This window comes from Cibotium barometz, chromosome 25 (assembly GCF_041138505.1).
Source record: "Cibotium barometz isolate CiBa-2024 chromosome 25, ASM4113850v1, whole genome shotgun sequence".
Taxonomy (NCBI): domain Eukaryota; kingdom Viridiplantae; phylum Streptophyta; class Polypodiopsida; order Cyatheales; family Cibotiaceae; genus Cibotium; species Cibotium barometz.
In genome coordinates this window covers 45993187-46012713 of record NC_141070.1, presented here as the reverse complement: position 1 = coordinate 46012713, position 19527 = coordinate 45993187, and the positions used below count along the sequence as shown (strand labels likewise).

At 43.2% G+C, this 19527-nt stretch overlaps 1 protein-coding gene across 6 annotated transcripts in view; it reads right to left on the bottom strand.

The window, feature by feature from the left end:
• The window catches only part of MET18 (ARM repeat superfamily protein), a 101894-nt gene that overhangs the window by 1459 nt on the left and 80908 nt on the right, over positions 1–19527 (bottom strand). For all 6 annotated transcript variants that reach the window (XM_086819646.1, XM_086819644.1, XM_086819645.1 and 3 more), the window contains 4 exons: positions 13149–13984; positions 12371–12446; positions 12166–12277; positions 159–235 (listed from right to left, as the gene is read on the bottom strand). In XM_086819646.1, coding sequence (XP_086675772.1) covers positions 159–235; positions 12166–12277; positions 12371–12446; positions 13149–13984 — 1101 coding nt within the window. The remainder of the gene's footprint in view (positions 1–158; positions 236–12165; positions 12278–12370; positions 12447–13148; positions 13985–19527) is intronic.

The following is a 19527-nucleotide window of genomic DNA, read 5'->3' as shown; positions in this document are numbered from 1 at the left end:
CACAACACCCGTAGGATGCACAAGCAGCTCCTCTAAAATACCCTAACAGCTGCCAATGTGCTAGTGGCTTTTTTCTTTATCATTTGTCTTTATCCTGGAGCATGTGGCTGAGACTCTCAAGTAGCTACTGAATGCAGTCCTCCCCAAAGAGAGCTCACCATGGAGAATGGATAGCGTATCAACGTCAACAACCGGTTCACAATGGCAGGTATATGTTGAGAGGAAAGTTCTGCAACTGCAAAACAACAGCATTTCAGGCAACGAACTGGTTATTTACACAACAGCCACTGTAATCACTTTAAATGATGTTTTACTTTAAATAATAATGAAATCTCATAAGCCAACTAAATCACTTTGGGAAGCTAAATGTAATTTTAAACTTTGTTCTTCCATCACACTTGGAAAGTTCACAGAGTTGATACAAATTTGTAGAATTTGAAAGACTTGTTTGTTTTACACACATGTAAATTTTATATATATATATATATATATGGAGTTTAGGTAGATGCCAAAAGGATATACCCTTTTCTTCTGGCTGATAAACCTCTGCTGTGTTCCATGCTAGAATTAGTGATGAGCAAATACATGTGCAGCCTACATTGTCCCCAATGTTTGATACCAGTGAAAATCATCCACTAGTGCATATGGGGATGCATAGAGGCTTAGGAAGTTCGGCACAAGGTCGTAGTATTCATGTCCCACATCAAGAGACTGCCATGTTACATTGCTAAATGCATGCATAGTCCCCAGAAACAGGAAACGGGGACAGACCAGCACCCCCTTGAAACATGAACCGGTAGATGTATAGGAAACGGAAACGGCCAAGAAACAACATGTAGACTAGGTTGGTTAAATTATTAAACAAAAACGAATAATTACAAACTTAGCAAGACTTAATTAAATTAGCATAAACAAGCACACATTTGGAGTAAAAAAATAAAGGAGGCCTCATGCTCAAGTTGATTGCTTGTTAAATTTAGGATACAAGTTACAATGCAAATACATCTTCCACAATTGGGAGTCATGAGTTCCAAACTTGCCTTCTGTTTGTGTTTCGTTTTTTTTTTAATGTTTTTTTATTATAATAGTTCAATAAAAAACGTTTTTAATAAAGTTCAATAAAAAAGCTTTTTAAAAAAAAGTTAACACAAAAGCTCAATAAAACGTCTTTTTTTAACGTTTGTATTATGTTTTTTTTTTAAGTTTGTATTATGTTTTTTTTTAAAACAACGTTTTCTAAAAATCTGTGTTACGCTTTTTATTGAACTTTTAATCAAAAAACGTTGTTTCAAGAAAACACAGGCAGTTTCCATACATTATATAAAAACGTTTTTTAAAAAAAGTACAGCTGCATGAACTTTTAATTAAAAAACGCCGTTTCGAGAAAAAACAAGGTGTAAGCTAAGTGATTACATCAGTGAGTGCTAGACAGCAAATTGAGGATAGACTAGTCTTGAGTTATGAGGCTTGTTTGAGGGTCTAGATGGTCTTAGATGGCTTTGAAGATGTGCCGACCGACATCCATGTTGGCCCTCGATAGCACTATATATAGAATAGTTTGGTAGCCTTAGTTCATCATCGCGTTTAGTGTGCTCAAGAACTCTTGTAATGAAGACATCCTCCATCCAGAGTCTGCTTAGATCACCATCAAAGATCCTTACGTGGAGCACATGAGTGAGCGGATGCCATTAGTTTGTAATCAACTTTACAAGAAATAATCTCTACTTATTTCTACAATTCAGTGCTTTGTATTTTGTGTTGATCTTGCTTTCACTATTGTGTATCCTTATATAGCCTTGGTGGACACCGAGGCTGTCTTAGGAGACAACCCCTCACCCTGAGCCTCTTCCAAAGACTCAGGTTTATCTACATCATATAGAGAACTAAGAAGTGAAAACTGAGCAATATCTATTGAAGAGATGGTTTTATTATCGGATTTGCTATTCTGCAAGTTTAGGCCTAAGCCTAGACTTATTGATTTTGCTAATCTTTCAGAATTGACTGTATCTTCCAATTGATCAAAAGTTAATGCATTAATTTCTCGAGCATTTTCCCTTTGCAACAAACGAGGATCAGTAGGTAACATCTGCACATCCTGTGAGGAAAATATGACGCGGAGTTTCAAGCCGTTTCAACCCGTTTTTGACTAATCTTACCTTAGAAAGGGCGTTTCAACGATTCAATCCTCCAATTCCCTCGATTCCTATGACTATGAATGCAAGCTCATTGACTCAAGAGCCCAATCACTCTGTGCGTAACGGCTCTATTTTGTAAGGCCCCCTATATAAGGAGTAGCCACTCGTGTTGAGCACCCAGGCCCCTTCCAGTCCCCAGTTTAGACACTGGATGTAAGCCATGTGTGCCCGGATGATTAAGAGACAACTCATGTAGACTTCGCACCATGCCAAGTAGGATGCATGTTAGTGCAGGCTAAGTGGCCACACTCTTGGTCAGAAGATCTTCTCGGGACACCTTGTCCTTGGGTTGCAAGGCCCATTTGGGGGCCCACACAACCTCGGATGGGTCTAGAAGCTGCACAAAGACTGTAGGTCATTGTTGTAGTCTTATATGGTTCGGAGTTCCAATCGAGTAATGTGGTCGGTTTGGCCCATTTCGACCAACTGTAGGGTGGCCAACATTGACCAACCTCGATACGACTAACCCTAGATATTATATATAGACTAGTTTGGCAATCTTCCTTTTATACCGAGATCCACAACTTTAGATCTATCTGAGTTGAGCAACCTCTAATGGTGCAAGCTGACCCTAACCTCATCTACAAACAAACTTTTGTCAACCAAATCATCTCTCTGCACTGCATCTAGGAAAGTGCATAATGCTCACTGCTAGCTGGGCCTAGGCAGCAAAGCTTGAGAGCTCATAGAGACATTCCACTTGATGCCCTTTGCAACCATAGGGTTGCTCCTGAAGTGGATGATGACTCCTTGTCATGGGTAAAATTTTCATCTCTCTCATCATACTCCCAAGCAATTGACTCGTGGATTCATCACATATGCTATAGAGGATGTAACACAAAGAATGTTCAAAGAGAACATTCAGTGAGGTGTTGCACATGATACCAGCAAGCAGAGAAACTACGTATGTCCTGCACTTCTCTTTAAAAGAACTGTACTGAACTCTACATATGTGAGAGGTTACAGCTTGTTGACAGAGAAGTGATGAATTGGACACATTCTGATAATAGCAACAAAGACAAGCTTATCAAAAGTCTTAGTGATGCCCACCCCCACCACTTCATCAGGCAAAGATTGTCACAAACACTTTCTCGCTTCTCTTCATTCATCTTCCTAATAAGGAAAGAATGAACTCAAAGTAGATAGCCCATGCTTCTTCTGAATTTGTGTTATTATACTTCGGATAATCTGCCAACCAATGTGTACCATTCTCATGAATAGCATATAGAACAAGATTTAGCCAACAGAAAGATGAAGATGCATGTTTTGGAACTAGTGGGTATGAAATTCATGATTTTGGGAGTAGGTTTTTTGGTATTTTCAAAAATTGGGCAAGAAAAGGAGAGAAAGAGAGAAGGAAAGAAACAAGTTGGAAGGGAAGAGATCGCCTGCGACCTCCTCGACTCTGTTCGCCTGCGCTCAAGACCTACACATTGTGACCTGCACGTCTTCTTCTTCAGACCTGCGACTTCTGTCCTGCACGTCTTCCCCTTGTTTTTTGCCTTGCTTTTCTCTCCTCTGTACATCCCCTTCTGAGTGTGTGAGTGTGTGTGTGTGTGAGAGAGAGAGAGAGAGAGAGAGAGAGAGAGAGAGAGATTTTTCAAGTGTGCGTACGAGTGCTTCGATAGGAGCCGAAGCCAGCAAGAAATCAGCAGCTGTGTGGAGCGGTGCAGTGCGCCCGTGCTCAAGGCCAGCGCCGCCGTGCAGAACGAGATATCAAGGTTCTAGCTACTGATTTAGGGTTTGCAGCTGCTGAATTAGGGTTTGCAGGTGCTGAATTAGGGTGTTCAGGTGCTGAATTAGGGTTTGAGAGAACGGGTTTTCTTTGCTTTTGTACATGGATTTGGATGACCCGGCTGCTGCTGTTGGTGGCATGGCTGCTAATAGCCTTAACATGGATCTTATTGAGGAGATGATCGAGAAGGATGTGGGTTATGCTTCAGATGCCTCGGAGCAACAAAAACGTCAAAGGCTTGATGTTGATGCAAGCTACACTCCGGTGAATGTTGGAGAGAATGCAGAGGAAAGTTCTCAAGTACCTTCTCCGGAGTTTGCACGTTTGCTGCAGATCACTGGTGAGCTTCTGCAAGAATATGTGAAGGCAAATAGGTGCAAATGGCTGCAGTAGATAATGGTGGTGTGGCTGATGTATGCATGGAGACTCCTTTGTTGCTACAACAACTAGCAGATTTTCATGATCGTGCTGCTATCTTCTTCTTTACAAGGCATATTCCGTTGTTGCCTCGTCTTAGAGCATGGTTGGGCTGCTTGGTGTCGCCTGAGGCACTTGAGGAGATTTACGATGGTCCGAGAGGCTTTTATGAAATACTTTTTCACACTTCGGAAGCCCGTAGGGAAGTCTTGGAGCAGGTGCCACTCTTTTTGGATGGGCAGTTGGTTCATGTGGTTCCGTGGAAGCCTATGGCAGAGTACCAAGATATGTTGCGCCAGGCTTGCCCAGTTTGGGTTGAAGTGAAACAATTCCCACCAATGTTTTGGCGTGTTTTACCAGGTCTCATGCGAGGTATCGGTGATGTCCTGGTGGTGCCTCGAATGACATCTAGAAACCGAAATCGTCTATGCATATTGTGGGATACTGGGAGACCTAGGCCGACACATTTGCGTGTCAATATGGCTGGGCTGCAACCTTTAATGTATGAATTGAGGTGGGATACATTTGCTGGCCACTGTTTCAAATGTGGTGAGATGGGCCACTTTGTCTCCGAATGTCCTAAGAAAGAACAAGTTGTTGCTACCAAGGATATCGTTGATGGGCAGTTGCCCGTGGAAGATGAGCATGATACTCCTTTACAACACATGGATGTACATGTGGATGTTCAGAATGAGGTTGAGCAGCCATGGGTGGAAGTACGTGGTAAAAAGACGCGATTTGTTGCCCCGCGGGGGGATTTCTTAGATATTGTTTGGCGGGGGCCTTTGCGTACTCATCAAGGGCCCTTACATACATATGCTCGTCGCCCTTTGGGTTCAGGTGCCCAGCACAACAGAACAGGATTGAGAGGCCGGAGGCCAACTTTCTCAGGATACAGGGACTCTTGCGGTGGATAGAGTAGAACGCTATCCTATTAGAAGTCGCCTAGCAAAAGAAGCACAACAACAATTGCCTCTTGTGTTTGGTTCGAAGGGTGAGGTCATCTCGCCATGGGATGGTCGTTACCCTTCGGCACGTGCTCGAGAACTCCAAGGGCAATCTGTTTGCAGTTTCAGCCTTCTCTTGTGATTCAAGATGTTCATGGAAGATTTCTAATGATACAGATTGTTTGGGATGATACGTCTTTATGGTTGTTAGGGGTGTATGCTCCAAATAATGCTCGTGCACGCCGTTTGCTGTGGAATGACTTGTGTGCTCTTTCAATCTCTCATCCTGGCTTTGTGATGGGAGACTTTCATATGTGTGTCTCCAGGGAGCAAGCCACGTCGCCTCATTCTGTAATGGATGGCCCGGAGAGAATGGCGTGGGAAGCTTTTGTAGCAAGGTCGCTTCTAAAACAAGACATGTGGTCTTGGTTGCATCCAGATGAAAGGGGTTACACTTATGCCTCACAACAGTTTCGGGGCACTTATGCTAGATTGGATAGGATGTATATTTTACATCAAGATCTCTTTTTGCCAGAGGTTCTTACTATGATGGTTGATCAGCAACAGGTTTTGTCGGATCATTGGCTGCTTGTGTTTGAAATGTTCTATCATCCTGTGGATGCATATAAAGGACGCTTGCCTTTGCGCTTAAATCACACTTTTTTGGAGCATGAAGTTTTTGATGTTTATATGCGTCAGTTGATACGACATTTCTCCACAAGAGTGTCCATGGATGATTATCATGCTTGGCCAGTGTTCCTTACCAACACTCGGAAATCAGCGTGGCATTATGGTCTTGCTAATGCCTCTATACAAAAACAACATGTGGCTCTTCTTGAGTCGCTTTTAAAGGGCTTGCAGACGTTCATGTTTACTGACTCTATGGATGCTAAAGTTGTGGATGCCATAAAATGGCTGAAAAAGGAGCTATCTAGGGTGCATGAAGTACAATATGTTCGCTTTAAACTACTTGCACGTCTTGATGCTTTGCGGGATGCTAACTGTCAATCTCATCGCTTCTATGAGAAGTTGCATCAAAAACATATGCGTGAGAATATTGTTAGGCTGATGGATGCCCAAGGCAACCTTGTTACTCAACCTTCTGAGGTTATTCAGCATTGCATCAGGTTTTATGAAGATTTGCTTACCCCTCGAGAAGATGTCTCGCCGGCTGTCCCGGCTGCAAGGGAGTCATTGTTTGCTGAAGTACGATATCAAGTTAATCCTGATGTGGCGGTTCAGCTTGATGCTCCTGTTACTCAAGGGGAAGTGGAAGCTGTTCTCTCCAAACTTCCCATGGGAAAGAGCCCTGGTTGGGATGGTTTGACAAATGAGTTTTTTCGAAAATATGCTGATCAGCTTACAGAGCCTTTGACGCTTATTTGTCAAAGGGTTTGGGATGAGGGATATATGCCTACCGATTGGAAGTTGGGCATACTTCGTTTGTTGCCCAAAGTCGCTTGACCTACTTCTTTGGCTCAATGGCGCCCGATCTCACTTATGGGTATTATGTATAAAATCTTTACAAAGATTTTTGCCAATCGCTTGCAGAAGGTGCTTCTTACTCTTATTCATCCATATCAATATGGATTTGTGCATGGCAGGAATATTTTGCATAATATTCTTAATGTTCAAATTGGAGTGGATTATGCCAAGACAAAGAAGCAAGAGATTGTGATGGTGCAGCTGGATCTTGAAAAAGCTTTTGATCATGTCAGCTAGTCTTTCCTTTCTCAGTTAATGACAGCCATGGGCTTTGGTCCCAAAATGGCTAATTTGGTGCATTTACTTGGCTCTGGCTCTATCACGCGGATTATGCTCAATGGAGGAATTTCGGATGGTATTTCTCTCACCCGTTCTCTCCGGCAGGACTGTCCTCTTAGCCCACTTTTCTTTGCCATTGCCACTCATCCTATGTTATCTCGCATAGATGCTATGGCATCGCATGGTGAAGTGGCTGGGTTCCTCGGACATTTCAGCCACTATGGGTTGACATCATGCATGCAGTTGAGCCTTTTACTCCATTGCCTCGGCCATCTGCAGATCAGCCTTGGCTTGATTGGGCACTATGTAAATCTGGTGACTTGATATCACTTTCAGCTAACCAGGTCTATCATAAGCTCGTATTAGAGAAAGATTGGGTTTCAGCCAAGGCCAATAAGGTGTGGGGATTGCACAAGTCTAAATCATGGTGGCAGAAAACTCTTATGCGTGCTTGGCAATCTAAACTCCCTTACCAAGGTAAGGTTTTCATTTGGAGGATGTTGGTGGGAGAGTTACCTACACGGGATCGCTCAGCCGTCGTAAAATTACATTGGCCTATTGCTTCTTCTGCACGACATGCACTAAAACAGTTATGCATCTGTTCATGAGTTGTCCAGTGGCCCGTCAGATTTGGTCTTTTGTCTCTCGTGTTTGGGAGACAATAGAGAGGTCTACTGTTTCGGCTCATCGGTGGATATTTGGGATTTGTCCTCAAGTCATTACTTCGGACAGTCACCTTGTGATATTCCATTTCCTTAGATGGACACGACTTTGGCGTATTTGGACTACACGGAATGGGTTCATCTTTGATTCCTTGTCTGGAATACATAGGCACATTCTACGTATCCACGGTTTGCTGCTTTGGCAGTTTTCTTCTCTTCTCTCAGCTCAGCTACTGGATGCAGATGTTATTTCGTTATGGTCTACGACGGCTCGGCTGGTTAATCTTTGATGCTTTTATCTGGGATGCTTATTTGGCTAGGAGGCTTGATGTACATTTTTACATATAATATAAAACACCATTTCACGAAAAAAAAGTTAGAAGGGAAGAGGGAGGTGAGAAGAAAAGGAGAGAAAGTTGGAAGACAAGAAAAGGAGAGAAAGAGGAGGAGGAAAAAGGAGTGAAGAGGAGGGGTGGACCGTGGAGGAGAAGAGAGAAAGAGGAAAAGGGAAGAGGAAGAGGAGGCATGGAGGAGGAGTGAAGGACTGAAAAGAAGGAGTGGACAAGGAGAAGAGGCAGAGCAACAGGTTGCAGCCGAGAAGAAGTGTCGGATGCGTCAAGTGGCAAATGGGCAGCAGACAAGGACGGAAATGACGGCAAAAAATGCATTTGCAAAAAAAACCTCCCATCTGTTTTTTTAACCTCACTTTACATTTGGGCAAAACACCGTTTCAATGGACAAGTTTCGTTTTGTTTCGAAACGTTTCGTGCCGTTTCGAGAGGACAAAACAGGCTTTTATGTTACTATGGTACCAACTAGCTCATATTTGTAACGCCCCTCTATATTGTTGAGAAAAACGTGGTTGAACAAGATATGTGGAGGAGATAAACTCACAAAATACAAGAAAATATCTTACTTATTAAGTTGCCCAAAATATCTTGCTTATTAAGTTGCTCAAAATACAACTAGGCTTCTTGCTCCATACAATGCCTTCTAGCTCCACCTTTAAATAGGTGAGCTAGTGGACCATAAGTCCATTCACACACACACCCTTCTCCTCCCCTTTTACATAACCTTAGTCTCTTAATACCCCCCCTCAATACCAACTATGAAAAAAATTAGAATAGGTGGTATTGGATATAGGATGCCTTTATAACATTAGGCGTACAAGGTTAGGAATATAGGTGTGGTTACATTGAGATTTAAAACAATTTCTCAGTGGAGTTAGAGGCTAATACAAAGTTAGCCTCTGACTCTTTGTTAGGACATTTAGAAGTGATATGTCCCGTTTGTTTACATTTGTTACATTTCATTTTATTGGGATATTTGATCCAACAATTATTTGCCAAATGACCCACCTTTTTGCAATGGACACGATCACTTGATGTGACAAAGCTTGTTCGATATTCGATGAAGTTGTTGCATTTGAAGATTCAGCTCCTTCCTTTGGCCTCTTTTATTCATCAAGACAAGATTGAATGACTCCTTCAAGGGTGGGATTAGGTATGTTCCTCAGGGTGGTGACTAAGGTAGAGTACACCTTCTTAACTGCTTTTAGCAAAATAACCACTGCATCATCTTCATCCATTCTCGCATTCACTGATGCAAGTTGAGCCATAAGGCCCTTCAAGTGAGAGATGAAGGCTCCAATGCCGTCTCCCTCTTTGAGTTCCAAGCTGAAAAATTCAATTTTAAGTGAGATCTTGGAATTCTTACCACGAGCTCCATAGAGCTTATCAAGCTCATCCCATTTCTCCTTTGCAGTCGGAAGCTGGTCCACATGGTGAATAAGAGCCTCATCAAGATGGAGCATGATGATGGCTTGTGCCCTCTCATCATCTTCAATATCTTCAGCCTTAGTTAGATCAATAGTGCCGGAGATGAATGGCCAAAAACCTTTGGACATCATCTTGTACTTGACAAGGACTTGCCAAGTGTGGAAGCCCTCTCCCGAGAACTTCTTAATTTGGGTGTTTTCCTTTGACATTGGGTATTGAAGGAAGATTACAAGAGAGTAATTGGCTGATTTATGAAGAAGAAAACAGAAAATTTCTGATGTTTTAGCTTAAGTAGAAAGAGAAAGGCTTATGAGAGTGCAACAACCCTTAATCAATCCAAGGATGTTGCATAAAAAAGAAGATTAAAATGGTGCAGCTTATGGTTTAGCACTTAGGGTTTGTGCCCAACCACAAATACTGATGGAGAGAGCTTCATTAGTTTCAAGGAACACTTTCTTTGGTGATTAAGATCACCATTAGTGTTTAGCAACACTATTAGTGCTTGAGAGCACATTTTTAGCATCTAATGATACTTGTGTTGGTGATTAGATTCACCATTAGTGTTCAAGAACACACTTAGTGTTTAGAAACACTCTTAAGTAGCTCCCCTTTGCTAGATTAGTAGCATTATTAGTGTTAATCAACACTATTAGTATTTATGAACACTATTATCACAAGCTTGAGCAAGCTTCCACGAAAAAAAAAAACTGCAACCCTGGTCTTTTGCCTCCCACGAGCGTTTTACGCATCCATTGCAGCTAAGATTCTCGCTGTAAAGTCGTGAGGCTTAGGGCTTCAAAAGCCCTAAGCTACTGTAGCTTGCACTGCAACACAGACGGTGTATGTGTGTACGACATCCAGACTTGATGAAAAATGTGCCTGCCTGCTAATAGCGCAATGCCGGGCTATACAGCGCGAATGTCGCGGCTGTGAGTAGCTGGGCTGATGCGCCTTGGGCTAGGGATGATATCTCCAGAAGAAATCAGAGGCTAAAATGCCTTCTACAATCCTCCCCACGTCCTCCACCACTGACGGCTGGTGCAGAATAGCTATGGAGGTTGAGAAGATAAAGCTTCAAAATCCACCACACAACGAAGCTCAAGATACCATGTTGAGAAAAACGTGGTTGAACAAGATACGTGGAGGAGATAAACTCACAAAATACAAGAAAATATCTTGCTTATTAAGTTGCTCAAAATAGAACTAGGCTTCTGCTCCATACAATGCCTTCTAGCTCCACCTTTAAATAGGTGAGCTCGTGGACCATAAGTCCATTCACACACACACACACCCTTCTCCTCCCCTTTTACATAACCTTAGTCTCTTAATATATATGAGGCGTGCCATATTTGAGTAGCTCAAACGCCCAACACAACTCGGTTTCAATAATGGATGGTGGCCACTACAGTCTAGATGGTTAAAGATAGCTTAGATAGCACAGTGCCAAGTAGATCTTTAAGATGAAGCCCCACAGTCAAGGCCCAACAAAGTGGATCATGTCTTTTTGAAAGAGAAAAAACCACATGGATGTGGGCATTAAGAATGGTTGATCCATAAAATCACATCCATGTGAGGATTAAGAATGGTTGATCCATGCGGCAAGAATACAGCTCTACTTGGAGTACATGGTAGAGGACGTCTTATTGTTCCACCTCCAGAATGCATGTTCTTCCATTCATCAACAAGTTTCACCACGTCTAGGATTTACCTTCACGTTGCAACACACATTTGAAGCATTTTACTGTCTGCTGAATTGCATGATCATGTTTGCAATAGGTCTTTACGTCTACAATATGCTGCAGTTTACTGAATAAAGATGTTGCAAAATTGCACATGAAGATATGGCTTTAAAATATATGCTGGACATGCGAAATTCTATTTTTATGGAAAGCAGTATAAAGGCATTCTTGAGAATAGCTTCACCACGATGATCCGTGTCATTCTCATCTATCTGTTCTGCCTTCCACAGGACTACTTGTGTTGGTATAATATTGTTTTTATGTTGCTATAATTGTGTGGGAGTGTACATGGGACTTTAAGGGTGCAAGTTTTTATGCATACTATCTATGTGGGAATAAGCAAAACCTTAACGAGAACATCATGAGCCGATTATCTCAATAGATGTTATTAGAATGTTGGGCACCTGCGCTACTCAAATGTGGCGGCTTGTGCTCGAAAAGAGGGGACCGTACAAACAAAAGATAAGCGCCCATTCAAGCAAGTCGAGCGGGTTAAACCATGTTAACCTACGAAGTGGTTGACATACCCCCCTTCCTAATGGTGACCATATCCTCACATCACCCAGGCCCGTGATGAAGCTACTATTGGGTTGGAGAGGTGTGAATGGTCCAGGATACACAATGAAGTTGGTGTGCGAGGTTAAGTGGTATGGTTTGGGACCAATACCCAGCAGGATGCAGGGCATATTAAGCCCTGGTGGTAGGTAACTAGTCGAAGCTGCATGAAAGGAATAAGCACAAGAACGAAGCATTGATTTCCATCACACAATCTCAATGTTCGGCCAATAGTGAACATAATCTTGGAGGCCCTATGCTGAGGTGGACGCAAAAGTTCTCCTTTGATAAAGGAAACATCACGCTTTTCTGGAGAGATCATGATAGTGTGTTGTCAAGAATCAACTGAAATTTAAAAAAAGGTCTGGCATACCATTCTTATCGACCAGTAATGAAGAGAGCACCAACAGTAGAGAAAGCAACACGTCTGAATGTATTTGCTCACAGCATAGAGCTGATAAACTCTCTAATACCAAAGGCAACACCTGCAAAAGTTTATACAGCAGAATCAGCCTCTATAAAACCCTCGGCAAAGGGATAATAAACATAAAGGAGATTAAGCAGGCTGTCATACTCACTTTTTTCGATTCTGTCAGAAGTACACTTGTAGGGACACCAGACACCAGGTTCCCAAAGGCACGATACAGCATGACTCTGGCAATGCAAATGTTTTAGATATGCCATATGAGTAATTGTGAAAACTAGGGGAAAAGAATTGCAAGCTTCTTAATTCTTCCCATTACAAACCTCATCTTTCAAAACAAAGACAAAAGTACACTCCTTAACAATTGCAGATGGAAAGACTCGTGACTTGCTCAATTAAAATGGGCAGCATAGACACTGCAGGAGAGAATGACTTTTGCAGTTCTAGTGAAGACGAAACCAGAGCCTCCTGTCATGTAGACAGGGCCCATGTAAGCTGTTTTACTTCAGAACTGGCTTAATCTCATGATCCCAAGTGCTTCAAGTGTACAAAGCTCTTATACAGTGCAAGTGAGTTCAAAGGGTGTAATAATTGCAGGCACAGTCATCTTGCTCTCCAACAGCAATACTGCCAGTGATTGTGAAAAATCGACCTCCAACACTCGTGGCACAGTTCCCTGCTTGCTATCACTGTAATGCTCCCATTTGTAAAGCAAAGTTGGTTTGCACAGCCAAGAACCCAGATCATGCTGAATACCTGATATGCACTGGCTGGTGGTCCATTTAATGATCATCATTCTACTCAAATACAAAAATCTAGAAGGCTTCTATTCCACAAGCCATTTTAACTTGGATTCAGAAAACTCTCTGTATTTTCTTTTTTCTTAAAGTCAACAAAAAAGCCAGACAAGTGTTTGAGAGTGAGAAGTTCACCTTCCATGCGCATCAGCTTCCTTTGAAGCCAGACCAAGGGGTGGCAGCATACTGACGAAAAATCGTTGCTGATATAGAGGCTTGATGATCACATGATTGTCCTTATTTAAGGAGGTTTGTGAGTCTTTCAAAATAAAACCCAAAGCTTCAGCAGCAGCAAATGACACTGCAGATACTTCTTCATCCTTTGGGCACAAAATACTCCAAAGGACATCATTTTGCAAGTCTTTTGAACTATTCTTACAATCAACAAGCCTCACCAGTAACATGGCAATTTCTGACACTGCTATCTCTCCCCTCATGGCTAAACCTTTGCCAATGCATGCCAGTAACTTTACGCATCTCAACTTCACTTGCAGTGGTTCTGCTAGTGGTTCTGCTACAGATGAAGTACAAGAACCATCTTCATTATGTGCTGGAGGAAATCTTTTGAGAATCCATTCACCCTTGAGAACCAAATCAATTGCTGCTGTGAAGGAAAAATCGACCCCATTTGTCATATCCACCTTTACATTATTAGTATGCCATTTATTCAGCATAGAGCCTACAGACTCAGACACAACGCCTGCAACTCCACTGCATGAAGGAGCAACTGCAGCTTCCAAAAGCTTAGACAGAATTTCACCCTCTCGAGGCATATGGATGGAAGGCCAAAGGGCTATTGTAATGCAAGCAAAGAGCCCTATAATCCAGACATCTTGAGCACTAAGATAACCTGAAATAGTGGATGATGCACCAATAAAATGATCCAATGTTTTCGACAACAAGACCCTTTGTGAGTGTTCATCACACTTCGAAACAGTGATTCTAACTACTCCCATGCTACCTTCAAGCATCTGCAACGCAAAATAAGGGAAAATCATCAAATACACATAATTAAATGTATGCAATGTGCCTCTTAGTTTGAGAAAAGAATAAACAATTGATAACTAGACTTGGTGCACATGTCAACATGCCTTCACATATCCACCAACATTAATTGGCGGATGCATGAAGGCATGCCTCTTATGGACCTTATTTTCAAACATTTCATGTTACAGAAAGTTCTCAGCTCCAATGTCGATATCAGAGCAAGTCAAGAAACATGAAAGCCAATTCACACTTTCCACTATTCCAAGTGCATTTGAGGTAATAGTGCACACAAAGATATAGAAAGTTAAATAGCCTGAAAGAAGAAAGAAAGAAAGAATTGTTGAGCTCTGCAGAAGGCCAAAGACCAATAGATGGTTACAGATTACTACAAAACGAGGTGCTTACATCATCCTTTAAGGGCTCTTGCAACAAGAAATAACAGGAAAATGAAGTACAGCTAAAAAAATTTCACATTGTTAGACACTAGGAAGCTCTGGTAAGGTGCTCCTATACTAAGACTGCACACCAACTCTCTATCAAAGCAGAAAAAATACATGCGCATCTAAAAATATCATCCACATGTTCATGAAACAGATCTGTAATGCGTACATGCCCTGGCTGGGTCCTAGGCTGTAGCCTACTCTCTGCTTTATGTCATTTCCTCCACATAGAGGTTGTGGTTCTATAAATTTTCAGTTAGTATGATGCAGGGAGTGTTTCAGATGTCTCGAGTTCAGTCCATATGGCCATTGCTAAATTCGAGCTCTGAAATGGCTTTGCTGCCCTCCTCTCCTTTATAGCCCTCTTGATTTCTTCCTCACGCAAGGGAGTGTGGTGCACCTGTGGAGTATCAGGATAAGCGGGATGCCCACATATGTCAGGGTTTTCGAGAAGACAGCTAGCTTGTCAACCCCCAATTATAGGTCCTCACCAAGACCACCACATAGCTAAGGGTTAGGCACCAAGAGCTTAGATCCTTTGCCTTGAGGAGCTTACTGATGTAAATCTTCTCTACGCTGGTCTCCATTGTAACAGATGGTCCGCAAGAAGATCATGCACCTAAAAAGCAGCCTACTAACTGTGAGAAGGCACTCTGTTGGAGAGTTTTGCTACTTCCAGCATTGACAATTTCCACTCTCCGCAGGTCACTCTCTGGGCTCTATATAGATGAACTCGCAGAAATTAATAGGCAACTTGGTGGTGAGGGATGCACCCTGGCTAACGCAGAAGTCTCAATTCTTTTCCATGCGAATGACCTCAATCAGTAAAAGACCTAGGTTATGGTCTTCCACACATATTACGGGGGGGCTGCAAAAGGGAACCCCAATTGAACAACTTCAATATAATTAACGTGTCCACAGTCTCCGGTCTCAGACTGCGTGGTACTTAGGAGGGACTCTACTTCAAAAACCTAACATCAACCCTCAGACAGAAGAATGCTCTTCAAAGAGAAAGATAAGCACATTGAAAACAAGGAAACTAGTAGATAGACGAAGTGGTCTGAAAAGGGGCAGCTACAAAAGATTTCAATAAGGCATTCCAAGCAGGGGCAAGTCTCCAGCACACAAGAATGGGAGCAAGGTCTGCCAGTAACAGCAAAAGAAAAAACCAAAGCATAATGTGAAAGCCAGCAATCCTCTATTTCCCTATCTTTCCACCTAATTTTAACCTCAGGGATTAGTCAACTAGAAAGTTTCCTTTCCCTGAATTCAAGTACCTTATCATGTTTATGTGGAACATAGGATAATTCTCCGACTTCAAAAAGTTCTTGAGGAGTAACTATGTTATCCTCACCTCCCCGTTTCCCTTTCAATCTATTGATATGAAAGACTAGATGAACTCTAACATGTGGAGGTAATTTAAGTTCAAACGCAACTGTGCCAATCCAATGTATAAATCAAAATGGACCACAATATCTAGGAGATAAATTCAAGCATTTTCCTATTGACAAAGTCTGAGAGCATGTACAAAAGCCAAAGAGAAACAGGGAGCACTATTTGTAGGAGGAAAGAAATCAAATAGTGCTGACCTCTCCGACTGCCATTATTCTTGCTTTAAAACCTTTAAAAAATATTTTATCTCGGTGTAGACATCTAATTTGTACGTGTTGGCTTACATGGTACTAGGGTGATCGCTAGACGGGCAAGAGAGAAAGAGAGAAAGAAAGTTATATTAAACGTCTTCAAAAGACCCAGTGGGTCTATGAGACCGAAAGTGATACAATAGTGTTCATCATGAGAGAGAGAGAGAAAGAAAGAAAGATGTACTAACGTCTGCGAAAGGCCAAAGTGGCCTATGAGACCAAAACATAACACAGTTGATGGTGTCTCATCAAAAGTAAAACAAAAAGAACTAAAAAACTAAAACAGTCCTAAACAGCTCTATGAAAGGAAAATACTCCTACTGAGATACAACTAAAGTGTGTAATATCTACAACTAGCATAAGCATGGTGTAATCTGCTCATCTCAGTATCTCTCTCGTGGGGTGCTGTAAGATAGAGAAACTAAAGTGGCGGGGCAGCCATCTCCTGTGGTGGCGGGTGATGATGACTCTAATCCACCGATGATGAACTGGCCGTGGACGAGGTCCTGGTAAGCGTGGGTGTCTCGCTCGACAAAGTGCTATGGCTCTGTCAAGGGTGGCTCCTCCTAAAGGACGTCTATGGGACGTCTGGCTCGCCGAGAGGGTAGTGGAGGTCTTGGTCGTATCTGCCGGGGTGGTCTTGGCCCTGAAAAAAATTGTCATGGCTCGCTAGCGGGGTGGATCCTGGTGTACTGACTTGGCTCGTAGGAGAGCCTCTCGATGGCGTCTGAGCTCCAATAAGAAAAGCCCCAAACACCTCTAATCCTCAAACTCCATCACATGTCGTAATGGTCCAAAACCGTCTCGGAAGAGACACCAGTTTCTCCCTCGTGTCTCATAGTACATAGTACATCGGCATATGTAGTGCTCCTCTGCCTCCACTTCCTGGTGACATAGCTGACAAATGCGGTCTTCTGGCTTCATCCCCTTGTATCTGCCAGTCTCTACCCTCAGCTGATGTGATGAAGTGCGGATCTGTCCAATGGCACTGCGAATGCCATGTGAGAGATGGGTGTCCATGTATGTAGACCGTGTCACAAAGCCATCCGGGGAGAGATGTAGAAAATGGTCCTGATAGTGGGCCATCTTCATGCCTAGAGGTGGGGGGGGGGGGGCTGGACCATGTTCTTTCTGCATCTAGCCTCACGATGTCCATCCTGATCACCCTATTCTGCTCAAAGCGAGCTGATGTGATGAAGTGCGGATCTGTCCAATGGCACTGCAAATGCCATGTGAGAGATGGGTGTCCATGTATGTAGACCGTGTCACAAAGCCATCCGGGGAGAGATGTAGAAAATGGTCCCGATAGTGGGCCATCTTCATGCCTAGAGGTAGGGGGGGTGGGGGGGGTGGACCATGTCCTTTCTGCATCTAGCCTCACGATGTCCATCCTGATCACCCTATTCTGCTCAGAGCGACTATGGTCCAAGAAGGGGCAGTCCAAGCTATAATCAAATGGAATCGTCATGCCATGTAATCTCAACTGGGTACACATCTGGGCGTACCAAAATCGTGTATCACCATCTACTGCTAACTACCTGAAGAGATAAGTGCTAGGTGTGCGTATCTCTATCAGGGGAGCTCCCATATCCTCTGCAAAAATGTCACTAACTGGAACACGGCTTCGGTAACCACTAGTGCGGCTCCTATCTCTGCTCTGACAATCTCATGAGGTACCGATGGTTTGCTCCGAATCATGCGTGCGATCATAGTCACCAGTGGTTTCTTTAGTACCTGCCATCCATCATAGAAATCTCTCTCTGGTCCGACCTAGTCGACAAGCGGCTCCCTCCTCATGTGGTAGAGGCTGGGTCCCCATATGGGTGAGCCATATAAGAGTGTAGGTGTGACCAATGTGTCAAACAACCAGAGTTTGGTGCGCGGCTCCTAAAACTGAATGTAGGCACATTGTCTCTCTAGTGCACCTAGGGCTGCATATCCACGTGCCAATCTAGCCTCTGCTACCTGCCTCATAGAGAACTGTGGTCTGCTAAATGTGACTCCTATGTACACATATGATCTGCTGTACTCCACTGATTCACCTCTAAAAGTGAACTGATGGTCGGATCTAGTCACCCAGGCCTGTGCGGTATTGAAGACCATAATCTTAGTCTTTCCAAGGTTCACTGTGAGGTCCCTATCTACACAAAACGACTGCAAAGAATCCAAATGTTGTTGCGAATCCTCGGGGGAGTCTGCAATAAGTACAATGTCATCGGCATATGGCAGTATGGGTATCCAAAACCCTGCCAAACTGGCCCCCTGCCCCCCCATCATGTCAATGTAGTCGGATATCTCATCAATGTAAAGTCCAGAGAGGGTGGGTGACAGTGGGCATCCCTGCTTCACCCCAATGGTGCTAGGGAAGCGGTACTCCTCCGGGTTTTGTATTGTGGTCGCTTTTTTAGGATTGGCATTTTTAGGTTCAATCACAACCGGTGATTGGCATTTTTAGGTTCAATCACAACCGGTGATCCTGTAAGACACTCAATCATGCTAAGCATGCTCTCCTGAGCTTGCTTTTTGTGTTCCGCATATGTCATGTGATCATGATTTTCAATTTGGGGTGGTTGGGTTTGTTCCAAATTCTTGATTGGTCTATTAAGTGCACTGAGTGAAGAGTTAGAACTTGTTTCATCCTCACTTAGTAAGGTACTAGAACTTGTTTCATCTTCTGACTTTCTTTGGATTGTCAGGTTTTCTTTATGTTTGCCTTGCGACGAGACCAAACTTTCTTTTGGGCTTTTTATCCGACACGCCTCCAGGAGTCCGTACTCTGCCTATCACCGCCTCATATAATGCATAAATGCCCCACTGCATCTCCTCAGGAACACCAATGTCATGCAATCTCCTCACGAATCTGGCACGTGGCACCGTGTCAAAGGCTTTGCAGAAGTCCACAAAGCAGCAATATATCCTCTTCCCCCATGCTCGTCCCTCCTCAATGAGAGCCCTGAGGGTAAATATCTGATCCAAAGAGAGAGATAACAAAGCTGTAGAGCGAGAGCTAAACTGCGTGACTAAATGATGATTTGATTGATGTGTTGAACTTTCACCAAGTACATGCTTTTGAAGGCTTGAAACCTTATCTTTTGACCCATAGAAATCTCTCTCTCTCACACACACACACAACTGATGACACATGGCACAGTTATCGTATCCACACATAAGGGGATGTTCACACCTGTTGAGCCCCGAATCCCAACAAACCCCCCCTCTAGGAGTGAAGGAGGTGTTGTCTGCTGAGACACCTTCAATAGCCATGGTGAATTGGACTCTAGATTGTATCATGTGCTCAAAAGAGACACAATGACACCAAGGCTCATATAAGATCTTGACCACTCTACTAGGTAGCCCCCCCCAGAGAGCGGCCAGCCACGGGGGTGGAGCTCCGGGGTTCACTGTATTTATTATCCCTCCTTGTGAGGTGAGCTTTGTAGCCTT